The sequence below is a fragment of the Delphinapterus leucas genome, chromosome X (genome assembly GCF_059928025.1).
Source record: "Delphinapterus leucas isolate spDelLeu-1000000601 "Yukka" chromosome X, BTC_Dleu_Yukka2, whole genome shotgun sequence".
NCBI classification, from domain to species: Eukaryota; Metazoa; Chordata; class Mammalia; order Artiodactyla; family Monodontidae; genus Delphinapterus; species Delphinapterus leucas.
In genome coordinates this window covers 36,212,539-36,237,486 of record NC_143150.1, presented here as the reverse complement: position 1 = coordinate 36,237,486, position 24,948 = coordinate 36,212,539, and the positions used below count along the sequence as shown (strand labels likewise).

The window sequence follows — 24,948 nt, the reverse complement described above, 5'->3', positions numbered from 1 at the left end:
CATTGCCAAATGTGCTTCAAGAAAGGGAGGGGCAAAATTGTCCCTGGCTGAGAACTACTGTTAAGGTGACTTTGTTTAAGCTTAAGGTGGAGTGGATTTTAAATTCTAAAACTTGAAGGAAAAGATTTCTCAAAGAACTAGGAAAACACCTCATAGAAGCAGCCAGAGAAGCTGGAAGCAGCCGTATTAATATGTCTATTAATAGATATAATTTTTTGGATAACAGTAACGTAGATGACTGGATGACTGACTCTATGTTTTGATGACCAAAGTTGCCTATACTAAAGGTAGTGCTGAGATGTCCATTGATACAGAAGTTACTTGCTGGTTTTGCCCTTCTGAATGAAAGACCTAGTACATCCTTTGAAAATACAGAAGTTCCTTCCCTGTATTCATATGGTTTTCCTAAGTAAAACATCTGAGAGTCTTAGACATTTGTGGGAGACACTGGACCTTTTGCTTTGGTTTTGAAGCTTATTGCTTCTTTGTTTGCTTGAAAGCTATGTCAGAGATGGACATGAAGCAACGGAGGAAGATGTTCAAGAAAATTAGAGGGAAAGAGGTTTATATGACTATGGCTTACAGCAGGGGAGACCCCCTCCTCCCACCCAGGCTTCAGCACAGTATGCGTTATGGGCATGATTCTCCAATGCACTACTCACAGACGGCTGGCGGTGTTACGTCTAATGAACATTTTCACCCTCAACATTCATCTCAGGGACAAGGTCGGGGATATGGGATGCCCAGGTAGGTCTTAACTGACTTTGAAGATAATGTACATCTCTGTTTAGACATTGGAAATAATTCCTGGGCAGAATTACAGTAGAATTGAGAAATATCTTAATAGTTCAGATTTCTTTTATAATCTCTGCCTGAAGGGAGCGTAACGGATGGAACTGATGTATACTTAAATTCTTGTCAAATTGATTGAAGATTTGTATTCTCATAGTCTAGGAAAATATGATGGAGCAGTTGAAGAGATCCTAGAAGATAGAATGCCATCAAGCTGAGTGCCATGTATATGGCACTGTGTCTGTCAATAACGAATAGGCCAAACCATAATGGGAAAGAATATAAAAAAAGAATGTATGTATATGTATAACTGAATCACTTTGCTGTACAGCAGAAATTAATACAACATTGTCAAGCAACTATACTGCAATTTAAAAAAAATGAATAGGCCTAATGTCAGTAGTGAGGAAAGCAAAGCTCTTTCTATTTGGTCATTTTTAGAAGGATATGTTAATTCTATTTAACTACAAAGACTGACTACTCAAGCACTAGTAAATAAAGAGTTCTGGTTTTTTCCCCCTTTATTCTTAGAGATTCACCTCGCTTTATAAACAGGCACAACATGGCAAGCCCTAAAGTTGCTTTTTACCCTGGCCCAGGTAAAAGGTGCTGCCAGAGCTATGATAACTTCTCTTATAGATCTCGGTAAGTGAATTTTAAGTATTGAAAGAGAAAATGAGTGAGTCTGACTTTGTTGCTGTGCAGTAAATATATGGACTAAAATTTAAAGTGTCAACATTGAGATGTTTGAACTGTTATTTAGAAATTAGAAACAAGTTACTACCATATTTTACCTTTTTTTCCCCTTCTCATTCTGCAAACTAAAGTTCCTTTAGACGTAGTCACCGCCAGATGCATTGTATGAATAAGGAGTGCCAGTTTAGCTTTGTTCCAGAGAATGGACAGATACCCAGGGGCTTGGAAGAAACCATTACTTTTTATGAAGTTGAAGAAGGGGATGAGACTGCTTATCCAACTTTACCTGTAAGTAGGTCAAAATTTTACTCAAAAAGCTATTTACTTTTTTTATTGTACTTTTTTAAGTGAAGGTAATATGGATACATTTTAGCTGTTTTACAAATGACCAAATAAAGCCCCTCCTGGAAAACATGAGTTTTCATCCTAGAGCTTTTAAAAATTGCAGAGAATGTGTTTTTAAGCTGTTCTTATAGAGGAGAAGTAGAGGTGGACAAATAATCTTGCCTATATAAGTATGGGCTAAAATGTTCTGTTTTCTTGATCATTATTTCCTCACATATTTTTGATTCTAAAGTAAATTTAAAATATTTATAGCTTTTTCTCTGACTATATAGGGAGAACTGCATGTGTATGTGTGTATCTCTTTGGTACAGAATCATGGAGGGCCCTCTACAATGGTTCCTGCTACTTCGAGATACCATGTTGCAAGGCGAGGACATAGCTCAGGCAAACAGACTCTGAATTCAGAGGAAGGTGATGGCCAGAATGACAATGGTGAGTCAGTTCCAGTTAAATATTTTTTTAAAAGATGATTCTTGTGGTATTAGCACAACAGGGCTAAAGTTTTGGTTTGGGGGGGTGGTCTCACTCTGTCTGGCAACTCATTTTGAAAGAGTTATCAGTTCTTGTATCAGAGCTTGCTAGGTTTTTGAAGATGTCTTGGTATTTTTCAGAAAGACAGACTTCTATTTCTGTAGGCCACTACGTTGTTAAAACTTTCAGCTCTCTGCATAGGTCTTCAGTGAGTTTTGATTTGGTGAGATTTCAGTATGGAAAATATCTGTTCCTTATTAGTGAGGAACTATTCATGTTGTCCTCACCATTTGTATAACTATTTTAGGCTTTTCATGTGACTCTTATTTTACAAGACTGCTGTGAAATAATTTCGTTGCCCAAAGAAATCTACTTGATCTATAAACATTACTATTCATTGAGTTCTAATGGCCGTGTGCTGTACTAAGCAACTATATTTACAATTTAATATAATATTTTATCACTCTGAGGAATGTGGTATCTTTATTATTTTTTTATTAAAAATTTTTTAATAAATTTTTATTTATTTTTGGCTGCATTGGGTCTTTGTTGCTGCGTGCAGGCTTTCTCTAGTTGCAGCGAGCTGGGGCTACTCTTTGTTATGGTGCATGGGTTTCTCATTGCGGTGGCTTCTCTTGTGGAGCACGGGCTCTAGGTGTGCGGGCTTCGGTAGTTGGGGCGCGCGGGCTCTAGAGTGCAGGCTCAGTAGTTGGCGCGCGCGGGCTCTAGAGTGCAGGCTCAGTAGTTGGGGCGCACGGGCTTAGTTGCTCTGCAGCATGTGGGATCTTCCTGGACCAGGGCTCGAACCCTTGTCCCCTGCATTGGCAGGGGGATTCTTAACCAATTCTTCCCACCAGGGAAGCCCTTCTTTATTTTTTATATGAGGAAATTGAGGTTCAAAGGGTAAAGGACATAGTCAAAGTCATACCTTTGGTAAGTGGCAGAGATTTAATCTTTTTTATAACAGTTTTATTTAGATATAATCTACATACTATACAATTAACCTAACGTGTACAATTCAATGTTTAAAGTGCAATTCAGTGGTTTTTAGTGTAGTCACAAAGTTGCATACATTACCACAATCAATTTTAGAAAAAGAAACCCTGTACTCATTAGCCATCATTCCTCATTATCCCCCCAGCATCTCCTCCCCCTGCCCCTAGTGGTAGGTAACCATCAATCTGCTTTCTGTCTTAATGGATTTGCCTATTCTGGACATTTCATATAAAAGGAATCATGCAATATGTGGTCCTTTGTGACTGGCAGAGATCAATTTTGAATTTGGGTTTATCTGACTCTAAAGCATGTATACATGACCTTTATAGTTGTTAGAGTGCCTCTCATCATTGGGTGTGCTTATTTTTTTACCACTTTTCTGTAAAATGAAATATGCCTACTGAAACAATTCTGGAGGAATTGGGTGGATTAAGGAGGTAAGAGGCAGTCTGAATGATTTGACTTACTGGTCAACGTATTTTCTTGTGATATTCTTTCTGCTACTTATGTTGGAGAATATAGATATTTCTAAGAACTTAGTGTGCATGCATATGCCTGAGTATGCGTATTCTCTGCTCTTTTACTCAGGATGACCCTTTTACTTTTCCTTTTAGCACAGTGGGTATCTTCATATGTACTGTTCACCTATAGTGGCATATTCAGAGTAACCAAATATTCATTCTCACCTTAAATCCTGTTGTCTGGAGGGTTACCTGCATGTGTGTTGGATAAGTGACATGTTTAAGAATCAATCCAGTTTTGACCTTTGGGGTGTTATTTGCTGGAAAACTGTCCAGTTGAAGATTGACTTTCTCTGAATTTCAATGGTGTAGCAATCTTAGAGCAAAGTACTTCAGTCCTCTAAGCCATCTTCTGAGAACAAACTGATTGTAAATGTATTATTTACCTGAATCAGGCTGAAAAACAGATGAAGCGTGCCATATTCCTTTAACGTTCACCTAAGCAAACTACTGGTTATTATACTCAGATTACTTTATAATCACCATTTACTATATGCCAAGCATCATGCTATGTTCTTTTCACCCCACTATGAGCTAGGTACTGTTAACCCTGTTTTACAGTGAAGAAATTAAGACAGAAAGATTAAATAACCTGCCTAAAGTGATATAGTTAATTAGGATTCAAATCTAGACAGTCCTAACTCCAGAGTCAGTGAAGTTAATCACCATACTCTACCACCAGAATTGGACACAAGTGGGTTTTTCACGTCTGTCTGAACTCTTAAGAACTAAGGGAATTTTCAAAGGAGAAATTTGTACTGTTTACAGCCAGTCTCTGGCTTTAATATCTGTTGAGTAGTATGAAAGCTCAAATCACTTGTTTCAAGGATGTATACATTTTAGTTTTGAACATATATCCATAAAACTTGAGAAAAAGCAAGTGCTGGCCATCTGGTTCTCTGAGCAAGAATTCCTACATAAACACACTTTTTCTGTCTTTTTTTTCTAGGGGGATATCATGAAGAATATATTTATCCTTCAGGTCAGTGAGATCTAGGTAAAATCTGATATTCATTATTTATAAAATTTCAAACTATAGAATAGTGCTCATTATTTTTACTTTGTCTATATCCTCTAGAACAAGACTATGAAACTTCAGGTGTTTACAGCACAACTGAATCTACAGCAAACTTGGTAGGTATTTAATAATAATGACAAACACATATAGCTCCTGTGTACTAGAACACTGTTCTGAGTGCTATACATATAAATGTATTTAAATCAGAACAATCCTATGAGGTATTAGGGTATCATTCCCATTTTGTAGATGAAGAAATTGAGGCCCAGAAATTAACTCATCCAAGATCACACCCCTTTCTACAAATTATCCTAGAGATGTTCCGAATGTGTGTTGATACAAGAGGAAATTTGAACATTGGCCATGATGATTTTTTTAGAGGATTTTATCATGATCTTTCTAACAGTAACAATGGGCCATAAATCTCAGGTACTTAATATAACAAGAGTTTACTTCTTGGTTATGCTACATGTGTAGTGGAGGTCTGCAGGAGGGCTCTGCTTAGGGACTTAAGCTGATGGAAGCTCCATCCATGATTGCTAAGGCAGGAAACAAAAGGTAGTGAATGGTGCACTGGCTCTTACAGTTTCTACCTGGAGATGACACATATCACTTTCTTTTTTTTTTTTTTTTTTTTTTTTTTTGCGGTACGCGGGCCTCTCACTGCTGTGGCCTCTCCCATTGCGGAGCACTGGCTCCGGACGCGCAGGCTCAGCGGCCATGGCTCACGGGCCCAGCCACTCTGTGACACGCGGGATCCTCCCGGACTAGGGCACGAACCTGTGTCCCCTGCACCGGCAGGCGGACTCCCAACCACTGCGCCACCAGGGAAGCCCTCCATTTCTTTTTCATCATCGGCCAGAGCATGTTTCTCTTGAAGGCTCTAACTTCTCTGTGCCTAGAAGTCAAAAAGTTGGAAATATTTTAACAGCACTAAGGATTACAACATTCAGTGGAAACTCCCACAGGCAAAATACTTCCTTCCACCTCAGGAGAGGCAACCCCAAAATCCCCTTCAGTGTGATTAAACTCAGAGCCCAAGGTTTCTGGGAAGTGTGTAGTACTCTTTGTATTGGGTCCAGATGTGGCTCCTCTTGATCTGGAGGCCTAAACCAAATATACAAAGTTATTTACCCCCTACATACCCAATTTCCAGTGGTAGAGCAGGGACTGAAAAATTGCAGTAGAACTTCCCATTCAGATGCAGGGAAAATGGGAGAAACAGTTACTGGCCCATAGCAATTCTGACATCATGCTGGACAGACATTTTGAGGGCCCCCAACCTAGCCTAGGCATGGGGACTGTTCCCTGGAGAGGCTCCCTGGTTCATTGTTTTCTGGGGCTCTTGATTACTCCAAGGCCCTTCCTTCCTTGGCTATATTTGAAGTAGTAGGCATTGGAGAATAATCCCTCTTGGCAACTGAGCACCTTTCTCAGCCTGCTTCTTACTCATTGAAAATTGAGGGCCCAAGGGTGGTTTTATCTCAGTTGGATAGTTTTAGTTCTGCTCATGGTTTCTTTGGCTATGTGAGTAATTTATTGTGCAGCTTCTCTGATTCCTATTAGTTTCATTTGCTAATAGCCATACTGACAATTCTTTTTTTATAAATATACTACTTAGATTTGCTATAATTCTTTGCATTCTTATCCCTGTCTCTACTTGATTGCAAATACCTTTAGCTTATCAGGCATTGATGAAAAGAGCCATACCTTTGAATACTTTTCCATGAGCCATTTTGTCCAACTGCAAGGATTCATTGGGTGTTATATCCTTAATGGGACTCTTGCTTTGAGATACTTTAGTGCAATCATATTTTAACAATGATTTGAGTCTTCCTTCAAGGCCGAGTTTTAACTTCTCTTTGTTGTTCAAAGCATTTATCAGTTTTATCTTTTAGAGTTTTGAGTTGAAGCAGTTGCCTCTCCAAACCCTACAAGTCCTAGTATCAAGGACTCTATTCCCTTTCATTCCTGCCTACAAACTACTTTTCTGTACACATCTGTCTTAAAATACCTTGCTAAACTCTGCCAGCAGTAATCAAAACACAAAACTAACATTCTGTTTTCCAAACCTCTTCCCTTAAGAGCTACAAATTCATAATCTCCTTCTCAAGTTAGGTTTTTGTTACAGCAGCACCCTAATTTTAGTTACCAATTACTGTTTTGGTCAAGCTAGGTTACGCTGCAGCAACAGTCCACCAAAATCTCAGCGGCTTAACACAGCTGTTCTTGCTAATGTTATAGGTCCAGTGCAAGTTGGTAGCAGGCCTTTGTTCATCAGCGTCACTCAGGAACCCAGGCTGATGGACATGTACTTTCACAGTCACCTTGGCAGAGCTGAAGATAGGGAAATTAAACACTGGCTCTCAATATTTCTGCTCATATTTCATTGTCCAAACAAGTCACGTGCCCATACCTAATTAGATGAGGCCGGGAAGAGCAACCTACCCATGTACCTAGGAGGAGAGCTGGAATATTTGTGAGGAAGTTGAATGACTACCCTCTATTCTCTGTGATTAATCTTAACTTTGATAGCTTCATGTACTGAATTTTTGTTTTTACTGTTTAGGCAATACATCTTAGGAAGGTGATGAAAACTGTGATATATAATTCTCTTCCCATTATTTCTCCTTTCCTTCCTTTGCCCCTGCTAGAGAAATAGTTTTTCCTCTCACTCTGTCATTACTATTCTCATATCACATGCTTTTTACACCATTTCTTGAAATAGCCACCCAAGTTGAAAAAGCAAGTAAAAATCTCGCCTTCAAGGGTGACAGGAGTAGACACTTTCTTTCTGTCCCTTTAATTTCACTTGTCACGTGTTCCTTTTTGTTCTGAACTTACTTTATCATACATCCCCAGTAGGTTTCAATCTCTTCATGACATGCTCCACTCCCACTCTCCAGTCACCAAGTTTCTAAGTAATTTTTCGAAGTAATTTTTTCACAGCATTCTGAGGGGAGAAGAGCAATGCAGGACTTAAAGATTTCCAGGCACAAAACTTCTAAGAAACTATGAACATTTTTTCTTCTTAATTCCACGCCCAACTCTCACCTAAATCCTTCTCTAGAATTGTTTAGAATTCACACTGGGCCTTCTGAGCCAGGGCTAAAGTTTGCTTTTTGGCCGGTACTTGGGCTGTACTTTAACACAGACTTTCGAAACATGCACTCTTAGGTCCATGTTAAGTTGGGCTTGTCTTTGTCCCAATGTGGTTCCTCTTGTTTCCTGTGATTATTTCACCTGATTTCCTCTGTGTCCTTATTACCAGCTTCTGCTGCTAGTTTATTTTTTTGTCATGACAGTCTGTCATGCATAATTCTGAGCCTTTTAAAATCATTGTTACTTTCACAAAGACAAGGTCTTGAGCCAAAGGGGAATGGTGTTTGGATTATACTACATCCTGCTTAGGTAGGATGCAGCTGACCAACCAGTTATCCACCCTTGTCCCAAGCTGTTCCTTTTGATGGAATGCTTTCTTTTAGCAACACTGTTGCTGGCCCTACTGATTTTGAGCTTTTTAAGGCAAGAGAGGACACTGAGAAAGTGTTTAAATTACAATTCTCCATTACATTTTAGTATCTACATTGGGACTAGAGTTGGATATGATCAGGATTTCTGTAGATAGGAAATAGAACAGTCACCTAAGTCAGGCACTAGAGTGATACCTTTTGGAGCATTATCATAGTAGTCACCTCCAAATTTGAATACTTTTAGGACAGATCACTTTCACTTATCTTTAGGAGATGTTGAAACAAAGCAGATCTTTTATTGATGTATTGTTTAATTTCTTGATTTCCCCTTATTTGTACTTCTGTATTCATTAAAGTCTCTTCAGGATAGAAGACCATGTTCTATGTCTCCTCATGATACAGTTACCTCATACAACTACCCCCAGAAGGTAATCTTTATAGTTTTATTTTACAGTCAGTTGCAGTGGCCTAAACAGAAGAAAATGAATTTTTTCTTTTTGTTCTCTGCCCTTCGTCATACTTCAAAGAAGCTGCTTATATTCTTATGTTAATTGTTATTGTACTTCCTGGTGCCTGGCACAATAATTAGTAAATTTATTAATAAATTGATGGAGCATCTGCTGTGTTCCAGGCACTGTTCTGTGTGCTGGCATTGGACTACTCAGTCTACTCTGAACCTCTTATATAATGAGTGAGTTAATATAAATTACCTGTCAAGTCTGTGCCATTTCCTGAAACTTAAAATGTAAAGCTTTCTTACAGAATGGGAAGCTGGCATCAGAAAGGTAACTGAAACCGTAGGAGTAAATAAGATCATCCTGGAAAAAGGAGGAGATTGAGAACAGCATCTAGAACAGAGCCTGTGCATCACCATTTAGAAAATGGGTAGAGAAGGAATAGCCAAGGAGGAAGGAAAAGCAGGAGAGTGTATTATTATGGAAGCCCCAGGAAGAGAATGTTTCAAGGAATAGTCAAGTGTCAGTTGCTGCCAAGCCGTAAAGCAACATAAGGACTAACAAGAGTCTACTATGATTTGTTGCCATGGAGACCACTGTGACTTTGAATACAGTTTCTGAGAACCAGAGAGGGTAGCAGCCACATTGCAGTGGGTAATAAGAAAATGGAGACTACGGTGAGGACAGGGTGTTCATGAAGAAGAATCTGTTACCATTTATTGAACATCTTTCTGTGCACAGCCCTGTATTCGGTGCTGTGGCCTAATCAGAGAAGTTGCAGTCTCACGAAGTTAAAAAAAAAAAATAAGCAAAGAACATTTTCTGTTTGTTTTTTTTTTTTAAGTGTGTGTGGGGAAACATATATGCATGTAAAAATAAATATGTACTATAAATTTCTGGATAGTATTCAGGAAACCCAGAGGTTACTTGTTTGTGGAGAGAGGAACTAGGCAGATGGAGGACAGGGGTTGGAGGAAACTTTTCATTGTATACAATTTTATACTTGGTTTTTGAATCATATTAATGTATTACCTTTCCAGAAAAATATTAAAATAACAAAGTAAATCTCTCGAAGTCATCTGGGGTCTTCTAAAAGAAATAACCTTCCTGTATTAGGTTTACATAAATATTGGCTTCTTGGTGTTTTAGTTATTAGAATACTATTTCCTGAAGTTTAGGATCAGATAAGAGACCAATATTGTTTGTGAAACCAAACTTAGAGTTCTAAACTTTCTTCCACACTTACAGGTGGTGATGGTGAATTCTGCAGCAGTTGCAGCTTCCTGTGCAAATATTGTTCCAGCTCCAGTCTTACCGAACTGTGCAGCAGCTAATCAAGCTAGTAGTACCGCTTCAATTTCCTCACAGAATGCTATACAGCCTCTATTTGTATCTCCGCCTACACAAGGCAGGCCAGGTAGGTTATTAGTGGTTCCTTACTTTGGAAGCCTTTTTCTATTCATGAACATGCCCATACAACAATTCTAGTGATTAGATAAGATTACTTTAATCTCCAGTATTAAATTTCAATTTTTTTTCTTGCAAATTTAGCTTTGGTATGATTTCATAGCTGTTGTTTTGCTAAACCCATTGAAAATTTAGAGGACTTGTACTAGTTTCTTAAACTTCAAGTTAAGTTTTATTATACGGAAATTAAGGTAAAGGTATTTCACACTTCACAGAATTAATTCCTGAAAAGTTTGGCTCTAGAATTTAAGAGATCCAGGTTAGAATCTTGGTTTTACAACTTACTAGCTATGTAATTTTGGACAAATTATTGAACCTTTCTTATCTGTGAGCTTGGAGGTACTGATAGTACCAATTTATGAAGTGGTTGTGAAATTCCACTGAGTTAATATAATTTAAAATTTTCAGCAGTATTCTGGGAAAGTGGTGGCAGCAACAGCATAGCTTTTCAGTCTGCGTCCCCAAATAAAAATGGAAATAGCAAAACCAAAACCCATGGGACAATGTTTAACAACAAAACTAGGTGACAAGGTCTCCCCATGAACCCCCAAATTTAAGCAGGTAGGGACAAACCATCAGTCACAAGACGTGCATGCTGTCAGGGTCAATGTGGGAGCAATAAGACGGAAGCATCGGGGATGTTGTCTGATGGACCTGAGAACAGAAGAACCCCAAAAGAACTAATAAGAATTCACTGGACAGTGGGGCAGCCAATTTGGAAGGAACAGCTAAGACTGGGAAGGGATTTGACCTCTCCAATACTAGGTGAGTGCTTTGGGTACATGGTAAAGGGACTAAAGGACTTGGAACAGTTTTGCCCCTAAGAACTCTGAAAACTGACCTGGCAGGGCTACCTTTTAGGATAATATTCCTCACTGGGTAGAAACTGCTGGGAGTGGAATCAAAGTTGATGAGGATAGGGAAAGAGCAGGTCCAGACTAAAGCTGAGAGAACAGAGCCAAGGAATCCTAGAAAGCAGTCATGTTTTTAAACACTACAAAAACAATAGAGATCCCTAAGAAGTTAGAAAAGCTTTCTTGTATTTCATCTCGTTCTAGAGTTCATAAAAAATAATTTCACATAAAAATGAATGTATATGTATAGCTGATTCACTTTGTTATAAAGCAGAAACTAACACACCATTGTAAAGAAATTCTGCTCCAATAAAGATGTTAAAAAAAATGAATGAAAGAAAAGCACTAAGGTTGCATACAAAGGTGTTTTAAGAGGAAAACAGAATAGTATCCCTGTTAGACAGTAAAAGCATGTCAGAATGTGCACACTAAACAGAACTTAAACTAAACCAACAGCTATTTCAAAATGAGGTAAAGACATTAATAAAATAACACAAAATGTTAAAAAATAACAAATCAGGATTAGAAAAAGTCGGATGAGGTGACAGAACTCAGGAAAGCATTAGAAATGGAAGAAAGTCATTTCGGTAATGAAGACTAAACTATAAAGAACATGACCAAGTATGTACAACAGATAATGCTTTAAGAGAAAGATGTAAGAAAGGGGGGAAATCTAAAATGAAAAAAAACGAAGAGAAAGATTCAAAAGTGACATATTGAAGTTAGGCAAAGGATATCCAACACTGATAGAAGTTCCTAAAGAAGAAAACCAAAGTAAGGGAAAAGAATAAATACTAAAAACTATAATTCAGAAAAATTTCCTGAAATTAAAAAACTTTAAAACTACATACAGAAACAGTGCTCTGCAGAATATTGAGCCAGAGCAACCAACACCAGGATATTCTAGTAAAACAACTGGGCTTTAAAGAAAAAGAGCCTATGGAGTATAAAGGAAATAAAACGATAATCGTCAAACTTTGACAGCAATGCTTCATGCTACAAGAAAATGGAGTAACATTTGAGATAATGAAAGGATATGTGAACCAAAGATTTTATATCCAGCCAAACATATTCAGGCTTAAAGGGTAATGTATAAGAATTCAGAGAATATTATTTGCATGAGCCCTTCTTGAAGAATCTAATAAAGATACGCTGTCAAGTAAGGTAATTGCTAGCCACGTATGACACTTTAAATTTTAATTAATTACAGTTAAGTAAAATAAGTCTTCAGTTGCTCGGTCACACTAACCACATGGCAGGTGCTCAAAGCCACACGTGGCTAGTGGCTACTGTATTGGACAGCACAGATACAGAATATTTCTGCCATCAGGAAGTTGTATTGGAGGAACAGAGTGTATTGGAGAATGATTTTGACTTTTAGACCACCAAAACAATAAAAGACATTAGCTTAAGACCTGATTGTAAGTATTAAATATATACTTAGCACAAAATGAGGGCTGAGAGGTTGATGATATACTATGTAAAGCCTTATATTTGAACAATATAGGTACAGTATAGCTATTTTTAAAAATGGGAGAATTGAGAGACCATGTGCCAAGCATTTTTTAATGCTTTCAATAAACACATCAGGTTCTTTTATCTAGATACTTAGATTGTTATTCAGAGACTATAATGTTGGCTAAAACAAATGAGTATGGGATATTCCAGTTTTATCCCTCTGTGTCCTTGCAAACTGGGATCTTAGTATGGAAGAAAGGTAATACACATGTACTAAAAAAGGCTAAGGAGAAACTTTTATGGTATCACATTTGAATTAGAAGTATCAGTATGAACTTGAGGTATTTTATCTTTAAATTTGTGTATTTCCTAGCTCTGTCCACTGAAAAGGCCCAGAAACAATGAGTATCTTTAGCACTCAGTTTGTGACGTTGAAATGCTGCTTCTCACTCAAACAGAAACAAAGAGCTTTATGGAGAAATTTCTGGTTCCAGGTCTGGGCAGGAAATGTTCAAGATTAGCCTGGATCATCTTGTCATGCTAGATAGCAAGGAAGCTATCAACAGGTACTGGGGGTCGTGTCAAAAGGACTCACGAGCCATCTTGAAGAGGTTCCCACTGGCCAAAGATAGAACAGTTTGAGCTTCAACAATGATAATTGCAATAGATTTTGGAACATGTCAAATATATTTAAAAGTTCCTGATGATATTTTAAAAATTGGTTCCCTTGGGATTAACAACTATCTATCTATATATATATATATATAAACAACTATACATAAAATAGATTAAAAAACAAGGATTTACTGTATAGCACAGGGAACTGTGATCAATATCTAATAATAACATATAATGGAAAATAATCTGAAAAGAATACATAACTGAAAAAAGAATTGGTTGTCTTAAGAGGATGTTAGGAAACGAGTTTACGTTCTTGAAAACGGGACAGTAAAGTGAAAGAATCAAGTATTTATCCTGCCTTTCTTATATGAACTATAATACGGGGTAACCAAATAGTAGATGAGGGGAAATATTTCTATAAGTATTCTAATCAGTGAAAAAGAAGTGGCAGAATGTAATCATTTTGCAGTCGTTACTGAACGGATGCATATTAAACAGCAGTAGCTGCTAAGATTGCAAAGATAGTGAGACATTACCTATAGACTACCAAAGGAATCGATCCTGAGTCTGATCTAGTCTTCTGGATCTAGCTGCCTATTTGCAGGAAATACAAGAACACATTGAAATGCACCATGAGCATGTAATCAGCAAAATGCAGACTGGGAAACTCAACAGGTCAGGGGGTCTTCAAAAGACAAATTGAAAGGAAATGACAGGGATGGAGAAAGGACCTATAGATTAAAAGAGGTTCAAGATACAGTTTTTAAAAACTGTGTAGGGATGCACATTTGGGTGACAAAACACTTAAAACTACAAAGAAGTGACTACTATGAAAGTCAGGATAGTGGTTGATTATGGTGGGGGTAAGGGTGGTGATTGTGATGGAGTACATGGAAGTTTTCTGAAATGGCTGGCAAAGTTTTCTTTCTTAACCTGGATAGTGTCCAACTGAAAATAATTCGTTTGATTTGTTTTCTGTATCTGTTTTATTTATAATGTAAAAATTAAGAACTTAGCCACTGTGCCTGGAACAAAACATGCAATATATGTTCATTAATGACCACAGAAATTTTTCATTGGAAATGTTAATGTAGATACTGGTTTTACTACTTGTGCTAATTGTAGGGGAACATGTTGGCTATCTGCTTCCAGCAGATGTCTGCGCTTAAAAAAACAAGTGACAGGTGAAATCAAGCATTGTAATACCCCATTTATGTAGAATCATTGAAAGATTACCTTTTAAATGCCAGATTTATGTTTTTTTGTAGATACTTCTAAAAATGTATACGGCCTTCATTTTACTTTTTGTTGAGCCACTTGTGAACCTCAACTATAACTCTAATAAGTAATGGCTACTTTTTAGTTGCTCTTTGTCGTTCCTGTCCTCTAGATAAAGCTCAAGTTTCTCATTGTTATTCATTTGTCTGTCTGGCAGCCCCATCCCATCCTCCTTTAAGTCACTTCCTATCTGCCAGGTAACTAGATGCCATGATTGCTTTTATTATGATTGTCTTCATAGGCATTAAATCCTGTTAACTGAGTTTTTTGGTAACTGTTTCCAAGTCTTTTGCCAGGGCCAGAGCTAGTGACTTACTTGCTCTGGGTACAAAATTTAAGGGAGTATCAAAAAAAACCCCACAGTGCTCAAGATAAATAATACTTTAATGCACTATTAAAATAAACAAAACTAATGCAAAAAAGAATCCATGATAAACAAAGTATCAAAGTTTTTTTAAAAGATAGGAACTGTGGGCCAGGCTTAGGGTGAGGTGAGTGAGGCACTCACTCTTGTGGTCATGCAAGTGCAAGCTTAGATCCTATCTTTTATAATTTTGGTATTTTAGTCATCATGAATTTTTTTTTTTGCTTTAATTTGGTGGCCTTTAAATTTTGCACCTTACTGCATTTTAGTACTGGCCCTGCCCTTTGATCTCTAGAGAAGCTGAGTCTTACTATGTATATTCACGTTCTCTTCTGAAATGTCCTGAAGCAGACTGCAGCTGCATGGACAAGGAAATAAGCTTTCTGAATGAATTTCATTGGTTTCCATTCACTTTTAGAAAAGTTTGCTTCCATTGTTCTGGGTCCATCACTTGAACTGTACCTGGTAAGCCCATAGAGCCCTGTTAAGTCTGCGAATTAGATGCTCATGCATCTCTAGAGCAACTGGAAGTTTTAAAAGCTTTTTCTTATGGAACGTATTATAATATGCATTTTAAAAGAAAGTTGAGGGCTTCCCTGGTGGCGCAGTGATTGAGAGTCCGCCTGCTGATGCAGGGGACATGGGTTCGCGCCCCGGTCCAGGAAGATCCCACATGCCGCCGAGCGGCTGGGCCCGTGAGCCATGGCCGCTGAGCCTGTGCGTCCGGAGCCTGTGCTCCGCAATGGGAGAGGCCACAACAGTGAGAGGCCCGCGTACCGCAAAAAAAAAAAAAAAAAAGAAAGTTGAGTTCAATTACTAAATAATGGCTATATTTCCCTGTGCTGTACAATATATCTTTGTTGATTATTTTATACATAGTAGTTTGTATCTCTTAATCCCCTACCCCTTTTTTGCCCCTCTTCACACTCCCCACTGGTAACCAACCACTAGTTCTCTATATCTGAATCTGTTTCTTTTTTTTTTTAGATTCCACATATAAGTGATAATGTAGAGCATTGGCCCCCAACGTTTTTGGCACCGGGGACCGGTTTCACGGAAGACAGTTTTTCCACAGACGGGGGTGAGGGTGGGGGGGCGCTTCAGGCGGTAACGCGAGTGATGGGGAGCGATGGGGAGCGGCAGATGAAGCTTCGCTCGCTCGACCACTGCTCACCTCCTGCTGTAGCCCGGTTCCTAACAGGCCGTGACCGGTTGGGGACCCCTGATGTAGGGTATCTGTCTTTGTCTGACTTATTTCATTTTTCACTTAGTTTAGATCTGTGATTCTCAGCTGGAGGAGAATTTGCCCCTTAGGAAACATTTGACAATTTCTGCAGACATTTTCAGTGGTCCTACAATTTGGCAGGGGAGAGCTACTGGCATCTAATAAGTTGAGGCCAGGGATGATGCTAAAACAGCCTCCACAACAAAGAATTATTGCGCCCAATATGCTAATCATGACAAATGAAACCGGAGGTTTGTCCTAGATACTAATATGTTACCAGTTATATGTATTGTAAATATTTTCTCTCACTTTGTTGATATTTTCATTTTTCCTGTGGTACCTTTTGATGAAGAGAAATTCTTAATTTTAATGTAATTTAAGTTATCAAAAAAAAAAAGTTGAGTTCAAAGTAACCTCCAAATTTCTTCCGTCCTTGATTCTCTCAGGCCCAGGAGAACTTACTTAGCTACCTCTATGTCTAGTATTTGGTTTTTACCTTGTAATCGTAATCACATTCTACTATTTTTAGATAATTGAACTTATTCCAGTTGTTTTTGAAAAAAATGGTGTGATTTGAGTGCTAGTTTAAAAGGAATAAGAGTGTGGCTTTGTTGAAGCCATTATTTTATAGAAAACAAATCCATGAATCTTTAGAGCATTTGGAAATGTTCTAAAAATTAAATCCTCTTCTAAAACTGTAAAAGTGGAGATTTCTACATGCATGACAAAACTCCAAAACTCGAAAGTTATTTGAGTAAATTTTTAAAATTTACTGTTTAATTTAGATACAGTAAAATTTATTTTCTGGTGCCCTGTTCTATGAGTTTTAACAATGCATAACATTGTGTAACTACCACCACAATCAAGAGAACAGTTTCATCACCCCAAAAGAGTTGGTTATCAAGTTTTAAATCACCCTAAGATTTAGATTTCCTATTACTATTAGCCTGTAGTTGTATAAAGGCTATAAATAAATGTGTTGTTAGTATTTTTGTTGGTGAATGAAAGCAATGTGGATTACTTGTAATGCTTGGCCTTAAATTCCTCTTGCTGAATTACCAGAATAACAAATTCAGCTTGTGTGGACTGTTCTTTTACTAAACTAAGTGTTCTAAAACTCCAAATTTAAACCTTTATTGAACAATGAGCCCAAACTTTCTGTACTTCTCAGGGGTAAAATTATAATGCAGGCAACACAGTGATAAAATTGAGTACTGGAACTTCTAAGTCAGCTAAAATGTTCAATTAAACTTGAAGGGTTGGTATCAAAAAATTTAACAAATTTATGTAAAATAGTATGTATATGTGGAGATAATTTATATTCACTAGGTTGGAACCACATTGCTGCCTTTATCATCATAGAGGAATGTATTGATATTTAAACATAATTGTATTTGAATTTCTTATGTCAAAAACTGTGAAACTCCTAAGTGACTGTGGTTTTTAAACTATAGTAACAGTTATAGAAAGTTAAAGGGATAAGATAGTTCATCTAGCCTGTCTGTTTTAGATTCTGTAGGTCCTTAGAAACGGAACTGTTATGATTTAGAGTTCTCTATATTCCTCTGATGCTACCAAGTAGAAACCTTCAAGGACTGCTTAAATCTGTAATCTGTGCAATTTAGTCTCTCTTATTAGCTTCTACATCTTGTGATTTGGCAGATGGCTGAAAACATCCTTAACTTTGTATTAAGCTCAGTAAAAATTTTGCTTTAGTAGTATTTATTTATGTACATGTTAGCTGATGTTCAAAATCTTGGTAGTCAAGCCTCTGTAGTTTACAGTTGTTTTTCCTTTTAATGTCAAGTAATTTCCTTAACTCAAAATAACTTGTAATGAACTCCTACTTTTCAACTGGCATGTCTAAAAGAATATGTGCAATTTACCTTCTATTTTTTTTTGCGGTACGCGGGCCTCTCACTGTTGTGGCCTCTCCCGTTGCGGAGCACAGGCTCCGGACGCACAGGCTCAAGCGGCCATGGCTCACGGGCCCAGCCGCTCCGCGGCATATGGGATCTTCCTGGACCGGGGCACGAACCCATGTCCCCTGCATTGGCAGGCGGACTCTCAACCACTGTGCCACCTGGGAAGCCCTAAGTTTTTGTTTTTAAGTCAAACCATAAGACTCAGAGTTGCTTGACCATATTGGGAACACAAAAGAAATAGAGGACGAGCTACTGCTTATAAGATGTTACAGCTGTACATTGCTACTTTGTTTTGTTTCCTTTTTAGTGATTGCTTCAGCATCCTATCCATACCTGGCTGCTCCTATTCCTGCTGTGGCTGCCACTCTACCACCTCCACCTCCTCCACCACCACCTCCTCCTCCTTCTTCTCTTGAGGTGACAGACACTTCAAACTTACCATCACTACCTCCACCTTATTCCTGTGATCCATGTGGCAGTGATCTGCCTCAAGGTAAGTAGATTTTGAGACTTGGGTGAGGGTTATTTAGGTCTGGTTTTTTTTTTGGTCTTTTAATTTTAAATTTTAGAGCATATCTCTCTTTGGTTGACCAATGAGGGTAGGGTGGTGGACCAAATGGAAATTGACTTGAGAGCATAATGCTAGGTAAATGACTAAGGAAAGAAGGAACCGAAAGCTGAGAATATCTTCTGCATAATCAAGAAGTGTATGGTTGAGCTGACTCACGCTGCTTTTCTAAGGTAGCTACATGTCTGCCCTGAAGAAGATTCTCAACTGGATATCTGCTCTCAATAATTTCTCTTGAAAAGCAGGAGTTGATAACACAATTTTCTCCATTTCTTTTATTTAATGCCTACCACAAGTGCATGAAATTGTTGCATTCTTGATATTTAAGATTCCAACTGAATTTTGAAGAATTGGAAAAGGTTTTGGGGGGAGGAATTGGGGTGGGGGGGCTCTGATCTGCCTTGGATTTCAGCCATGTGTTGTTTCCTTAATTAAACTGAGTAGCTTTCCATTGGAAGTTTTTTGTTACCCCTCAGTTTAGCAGTGTATCTCAAAAGAGAATTGTAGTCGAAAGTTGTTTGTAGCTTATTCATACTTTTTTTTTTTCGGTAACATTCCCTTAATTTTTCTAGCTGCTTTTCTATTCTATTTTGGGTTTTTTCAGCCCCTAAGGTAGTCACCAGGATCTTCAACTCCATTCTGTTCTTCTTCCCTTCCTTAAAACTTGATTATCAACTTTATGTAAATGATTTCTGAATCTATCTGGCCTTGGCCTCTACCTACTTGCTAGACATTTTCACTTGGCTTTCTTACTTTTATTTCAGACTCAGTCTGTCTACAGTGAAATTCCTCATCTTCATCTCCCTTCTTTCTTCTCTTTAGGCCATGCAAAACATTGACGCTTTTCCTTGGTCTTCTATTTTATTAATAATATATCATTGAACAATGATCCCTTTACTCCTCTCCCCTCACCTACCTACCCCTGCCCAAGATCTTCTCAGCACATAATGCTGATTTTGCATTTTCCAGCATTTTATTTTGAAAATGTTTAGACATATATGAAATTTGAATTTTAAAATGAATATTCATATATCCACCACCTATATTCTGTTGTTAACAGTTAACTATACTTGCATTAGCATGCATTTCTCCATCTTTTCCTCCATCCATCTCTCTGTCCATCAATTAATCCATCTTTTTGGTGCATTTCAAAGTAAATTGTAGACATCATTCTTCCCCATTAAAAACTTGAACATACATATCATTAACTAGAGTTTGGTATTTATTTTTTCGTTTTTTTTTTTTTTTTTTTGCTGTACGCGGGCCTCTCACTGCTGTGGCCTCTCCTGCTGCAGAGCACAGGCTCTGGACGCACAGGCCCAGCCGCTCCGCGGCATGCGGGACCCTCCCGGACCGGGGCACGAACCCGCGTCCCCTGCATCGGCAGGCGGACTCTCAACCACTGCGCCACCAGGGAAGCCCTATTATTTCTTTTGATGTAAAGTTTACATATAATGAAATGAACAAATCTTTTTTTTTTTTTTTTGCGGTACGCGGGCCTCTCACTGTTGTGGCCTCTCCCGTTGTGGAGCACAGGCTCCGGACGCGCAGGCTCAGCGGCCATGGCTCACGGGCCCAGCCGCTCCGCGGCATGTGGGATCTTCCCGGACCGGGGCACGAACCCGTGTCCCCTGCATCGGCAGGCGGACTCTCAACCACTGTGTCACCAGGGAAGCCCGAAATGAACAAATCTTAAATGTACACTTGCTGAGTTTTGACAGATGAGTACATGCACCTGTGTAACCCAAATCCCCATCAAGTTATAAAACATTATCATTATCCCACAAAGTTCCTTCATGCCCCTTCCCAGTCTTTCCCTACCCCATCTCTACTTCCCCCCAGAGACAACCACTGTTCTGATATTTTTCTGCCCTAGTTTTACCTGTTTTAGAATTTCATGTGAATATAATCATACAGTATGTACTCTTTATGGAAGGCTTCTTAACCTCAATGTAATGTTTTTTGAGATTCTTCCATGTTGCTGCATATTATCAGTAGTCTATTTGCTTTTATTGCTGAGTATTTCATCGTATGGGTACTCTACAGTTTGTCCATTCTCCTGTTGTGGGACACGTGGACTAGTCTAGTTTGGATCAGTTATGATAAAGCTGCTATGAACATGCTTGTAAAAGTCTTTGTGAACATGTGTTTTCATTTCCCTTGGGAAAATACCTAGGAGTGGAATTGATGGGCCTAGATAGGTGTGTGTTTAGTTTTATAAGAAATTGCTGGTCATTTTTCCAAAACTGTACCTTATCTCCTTCTACTTTTACAAGAACTCTATGCATCTGGTTTTCTACTTCTAAGCCTTTGCTGTCATGGTGATTCTACTCAAATTCTCTCCCCCTCTACTCTTCCATCTAACTTCCTATTTAAATCCTATCATTTTCATGATCCCACCCCCCAGTTGCATTTCAAAGTGATGTTTTTGAGTTCTTATAGTCCTTACCTGCCACTTTTTTTTAACAGCTTGAGATATAATTCATATACCATGCAAGTCATCCATGTAAAGCGTATAATTCAGTGCTTTTTAGTATATTCACAAATTTGTACAACCATCACCACTGTCCTAATTCCAAAATATTTTCATCACCCCAAAAAGAAACCCTGTACCCATTAGCAGTTACTCCTCATTCTCTCTGACCCTGGCAACTATTATTCTGCTTTTTTTTTTATTATTATTCTCTATAGATTTGCCTGTTCTGGACATTTCATGTAGATTGAGTCATACAATATGTGGTCTTTTGTAGGCTGGCTTCTTTCATTTGGCATAATGTTTTCAAGGTTCATCCATGTTGTAACATGTATCAGTATTTCATTCTTTTTTTTGGCTGAATAACATTCCATTATATAGATATACCATATTTTATTATCTATTAGTTGATGGACATTTGAGTTGTTTCCACATTTTTGCTATTGAGAATAATACTGCTATGGATTTTTTGTGTGGATGTATGTGAATACCAAGGGGTGGAATCCCATGCCATTTGTGGATTTACTTCCTGCTGTTATCTTTTCATATTCTTTAGCTTGAGTATTGCGCTTTATACTATATTCCCACGTAATAGTCAAAATACAAGCTCATTCTTTTAAAGTGGCAGTAAATACATTTGTATGTATTGGGAGTCTCCAACTTAAGAAAGGGGTTTTCTGAGAGTTTGTTTGTTAGTGGAATCAAGTAACATTATCTTATTTATAAGAATATATGTGAATCCCAGGTCAATCAATAAAAATATATTTAGAGATATACTTGAAATGCTAAGGCTATTCCCTCTTCTCTCATACATCTACTTTTTGTTCATTTGTAAAGTACTTTAAAGTTTTGTGTCTGAAGAAATTTTATCACCTTATGGTATAACTTATTTTGAGTTACCTTGCTCATTGCCTCCTCTTTTTGGAGTCCTAGTGGTGGTATGTTAGTCATGTTAAATAAAGACAAGGTGAATTGTTTCAAACAGTGCTAGTTATCTTAGTAGACATCACTGTAGTAGATTTGTATTAAAGTAAAATTTTAGTCTTGAGACAAGCAAGAAAATGCCTTTACTAGAGTCTCTAAATATTTGCAGAGTAGTATTCCTGTAACATCTGTCTAATATTAAGAATAGAAATAAAATCTGTATTTGTTGATTAAACCTTCTTGGCTCAGAAAATGATCTTAGCTATAGTGGTAGGTAAATGGTCATTTACTATAAGGTAGAATTGAGGGTAGTGTTGATGTGGGAAGACAACATTTGTTGTATCTACCTTAATACTGAAAGAGAAGCGCTTTTAAATGGTAAGTTTTAATTGTTTATGTCATCTAGTCACTAAGATTTAAATTTTTAATTTTAGATGCAAAAGTTTTGCAGTACTATTTCAATCTGGGATTGCAGGTAAGAATCCTGTTAAAATTGCTTTGATTAAAAAAAAAAAACCTCTGACTTAAAAACGTAAGCCGTTTTGATAATCAGACTCTTGAACCTTAAAACCCAAGAACACTATGAGGGACCTAAAAGATTTATTTCTGTCTTTATATCTCTGAAGATGACACAGGTCAGTTTTCTACTTTAACCTCTCAATACTTCAGTTTCTCTTATAAAAGAGTTGTAAACTGTCATGAGTGGGGGCCCTATGAAGTACAACTTCAGCATATATTGGCCTCCATATTTAACATCGTATGCCAACCCTTCACTATGTTTTTCTATCTCAAAATAACAAATGGAATATTTATCCTATTTACTTAAAACATTTTTGTGGCTATTTCTGCATTTTATGTGAAAAGTAATCCGACTAATTCAAAGACATTTAAAGAGCAGTATTATTTTTAAAGCACTCATGTGTTCATAGATATTTGCCAAACACTGATTTTTACCACTTCCCTGAGTTGTAGAAAGGGAGTACTGACAGATATCTTAATATCCCTGAAAGGTGTCTCTGATTTCAGGTAAGAGCTCTTTTACTTTATACTTTCAGGGATCATTTTCCCCCTGAAATACACTTCTGATATAATAAGATGACACATTTTCTGAAAAGGAATGGTGCATCTTAAGATTTGGCATATGACATAGTAAACCAGATAGTCTCCTGGATAATACTCAGATTAGTTCATATTTTCCAAGACACTGATTTCCCTGAAACATTGGACATATCATTTCCAGAAAACTATCTTTACTGACTGGCACACATTTATAATTTAAGAGTAGTAGAGTGGGTTTTTGTTCTCTGAGACTGTATTTCCTAAATGCAGTTTCAAGAATTGAAAAAATAAAGTGCTTGCCCCTTCAGTTATGTTTGTTTATTATAGTCACCTGTGGAAACAAGGTGGAGGCAGTTTATTATTTATTTTTAGTATTTTTGTCTTAAATTTAAGTATAGTTGGACAACATTATACGTTACGGGTGTACAGTATAGTGATTCACAATTTTTAAAGGTTATGCTCCATTTATAGTTATTATAAAATATTGGCTGTATTCCCCGTGTTGTACAATATAGTCTCCTATATTTTACATCATGGGACTACATTATTCCCCGTGTTGTACAATATAGTCTCCTATATTTTACATCATGGGAATACAAGGAAATGTATAATAGATATTTTAATATTTTCTAATATTAAAAGTAACAGCATTCATTATGGTGCATATGGAAAATACTAATGTGTAAGGAAAACCAAAATCACCTGTATAATCACTGTATACTTTGGTATATTTCCTTACAGCTTATTTATTTATTTTATAAAATATGGACTATGCTATGTAATTTTGTAAACTTTTAAGTTAAACAATATGAACACTTTTTCCTTAAATATTTGACACCATGATTTTTTTTATTGCCTGTATTTTATTCCATCATGGATATATCATAATTCATTCATCCAGTTTCTTGTTGTTGAATATTTAGGTCGTTAATTTTTTTTGCCTTTAAAAACAATGCTATAACAGACACCTTTGTATACAGATCATTGTGTATATCTCTAATTTCCTTAGGGTGCTTTCCTAAAATAATTCCTAGGTCCACATATGAGATACAGAGGCTGCGAAAGATCTTAAAGTTGTTATAGAGAATAGATTTTCTAAATGTCATATCATTTAGTTCAAAAGTCATTGTTATCCCACCTGGAAATCATGGCCCAACTTTTTTTTTCAGTGAAGAATGGTACTAGTTTAAGAAAAGGAATAGTAAAGTGTTTTTTCCGTTTCTTGCCCAAGTGCTATCACCACAGCTTGTGGCACTCCATGGTCTGTATGCCACAGATGCAGGAGCAGCAGCAGCTTCATGTAGAGAATTATCCAGTCTGTACTGAGCCGTCACCTCTGGTGAATCAAACCATTCCTCAATTATACAGTGAGGTGGGGAGACAAGATGGCACACAGGCAGATGTATCAGCACATGGTAAGTATGTAATGAGATTCCCTGCAAGAAAGACAATTGGATTTTATTGTGTGTAATTTAATAATAGCCTTCAGATATTATACTAGACCAGCATTTCTTAAAGCATGGTATGTGAACCTTTTGGGGTCCCTGAGACCCTTTCAAGGGATCTGTGAGGCTAAAAGTATTCATCATAATACACGGATTTTGTCCCTTTTTGCTGTGTTAGATTTGTACTAAGGGTGCAAAAATCAGTGGCAGGTAGAATAGCTGGCACCTAAGCACAAATCAAGGCAGGGGCACCAAACTGTGCTAGTACTTAGTGTCTTCACACTCATGATATAAAAATGCCAGTTTTATTTATTTTGTGTTTGATCAAAGACATTCTTATTTTACTAAATTTTTATTCTTTGAATAATTGTACTTAGTATTCTGTATGACAAAATAGGAAGTATTCATAAAGCTCTCTGCATACTGACGTATAGTGATTAACTTTAAAGAAAAGGGTTGTAAGCTTGAGTTTCGAGCTAAACGAGCTGACTTTTCATGGAACACTATTTTTACTTGAAAG

At 37.4% G+C, this 24,948-nt stretch overlaps 1 protein-coding gene across 5 annotated transcripts in view; it reads left to right on the top strand.

Moving 5' to 3' along the window:
• The window catches only part of LOC111165789 (ALG13 UDP-N-acetylglucosaminyltransferase subunit), a 79,055-nt gene that overhangs the window by 31,382 nt on the left and 22,725 nt on the right, over positions 1 to 24,948 (top strand). For 2 of the 5 annotated variants that reach the window (XM_089904167.1, XM_030759490.2), the window contains exons 13-23: positions 501 to 747; positions 1,324 to 1,437; positions 1,620 to 1,776; positions 2,145 to 2,265; positions 4,771 to 4,803; positions 4,900 to 4,955; positions 8,669 to 8,740; positions 10,016 to 10,184; positions 18,267 to 18,452; positions 22,359 to 22,399; positions 24,215 to 24,398. In XM_089904167.1, coding sequence (XP_089760293.1) covers positions 501 to 747; positions 1,324 to 1,437; positions 1,620 to 1,776; positions 2,145 to 2,265; positions 4,771 to 4,803; positions 4,900 to 4,955; positions 8,669 to 8,740; positions 10,016 to 10,184; positions 18,267 to 18,452; positions 22,359 to 22,399; positions 24,215 to 24,398 — 1,380 coding nt within the window. Of the gene's footprint in view, positions 1 to 500; positions 748 to 1,323; positions 1,438 to 1,619; positions 1,777 to 2,144; positions 2,266 to 4,770; positions 4,804 to 4,899; positions 4,956 to 8,668; positions 8,741 to 10,015; positions 10,185 to 10,792; positions 11,000 to 18,266; positions 18,453 to 22,358; positions 22,400 to 24,214; positions 24,399 to 24,948 lie in introns of all 5 variants that reach the window. The other 3 variants (XM_089904170.1, XM_089904168.1, XM_089904169.1) reach the window with 3 other exon arrangements.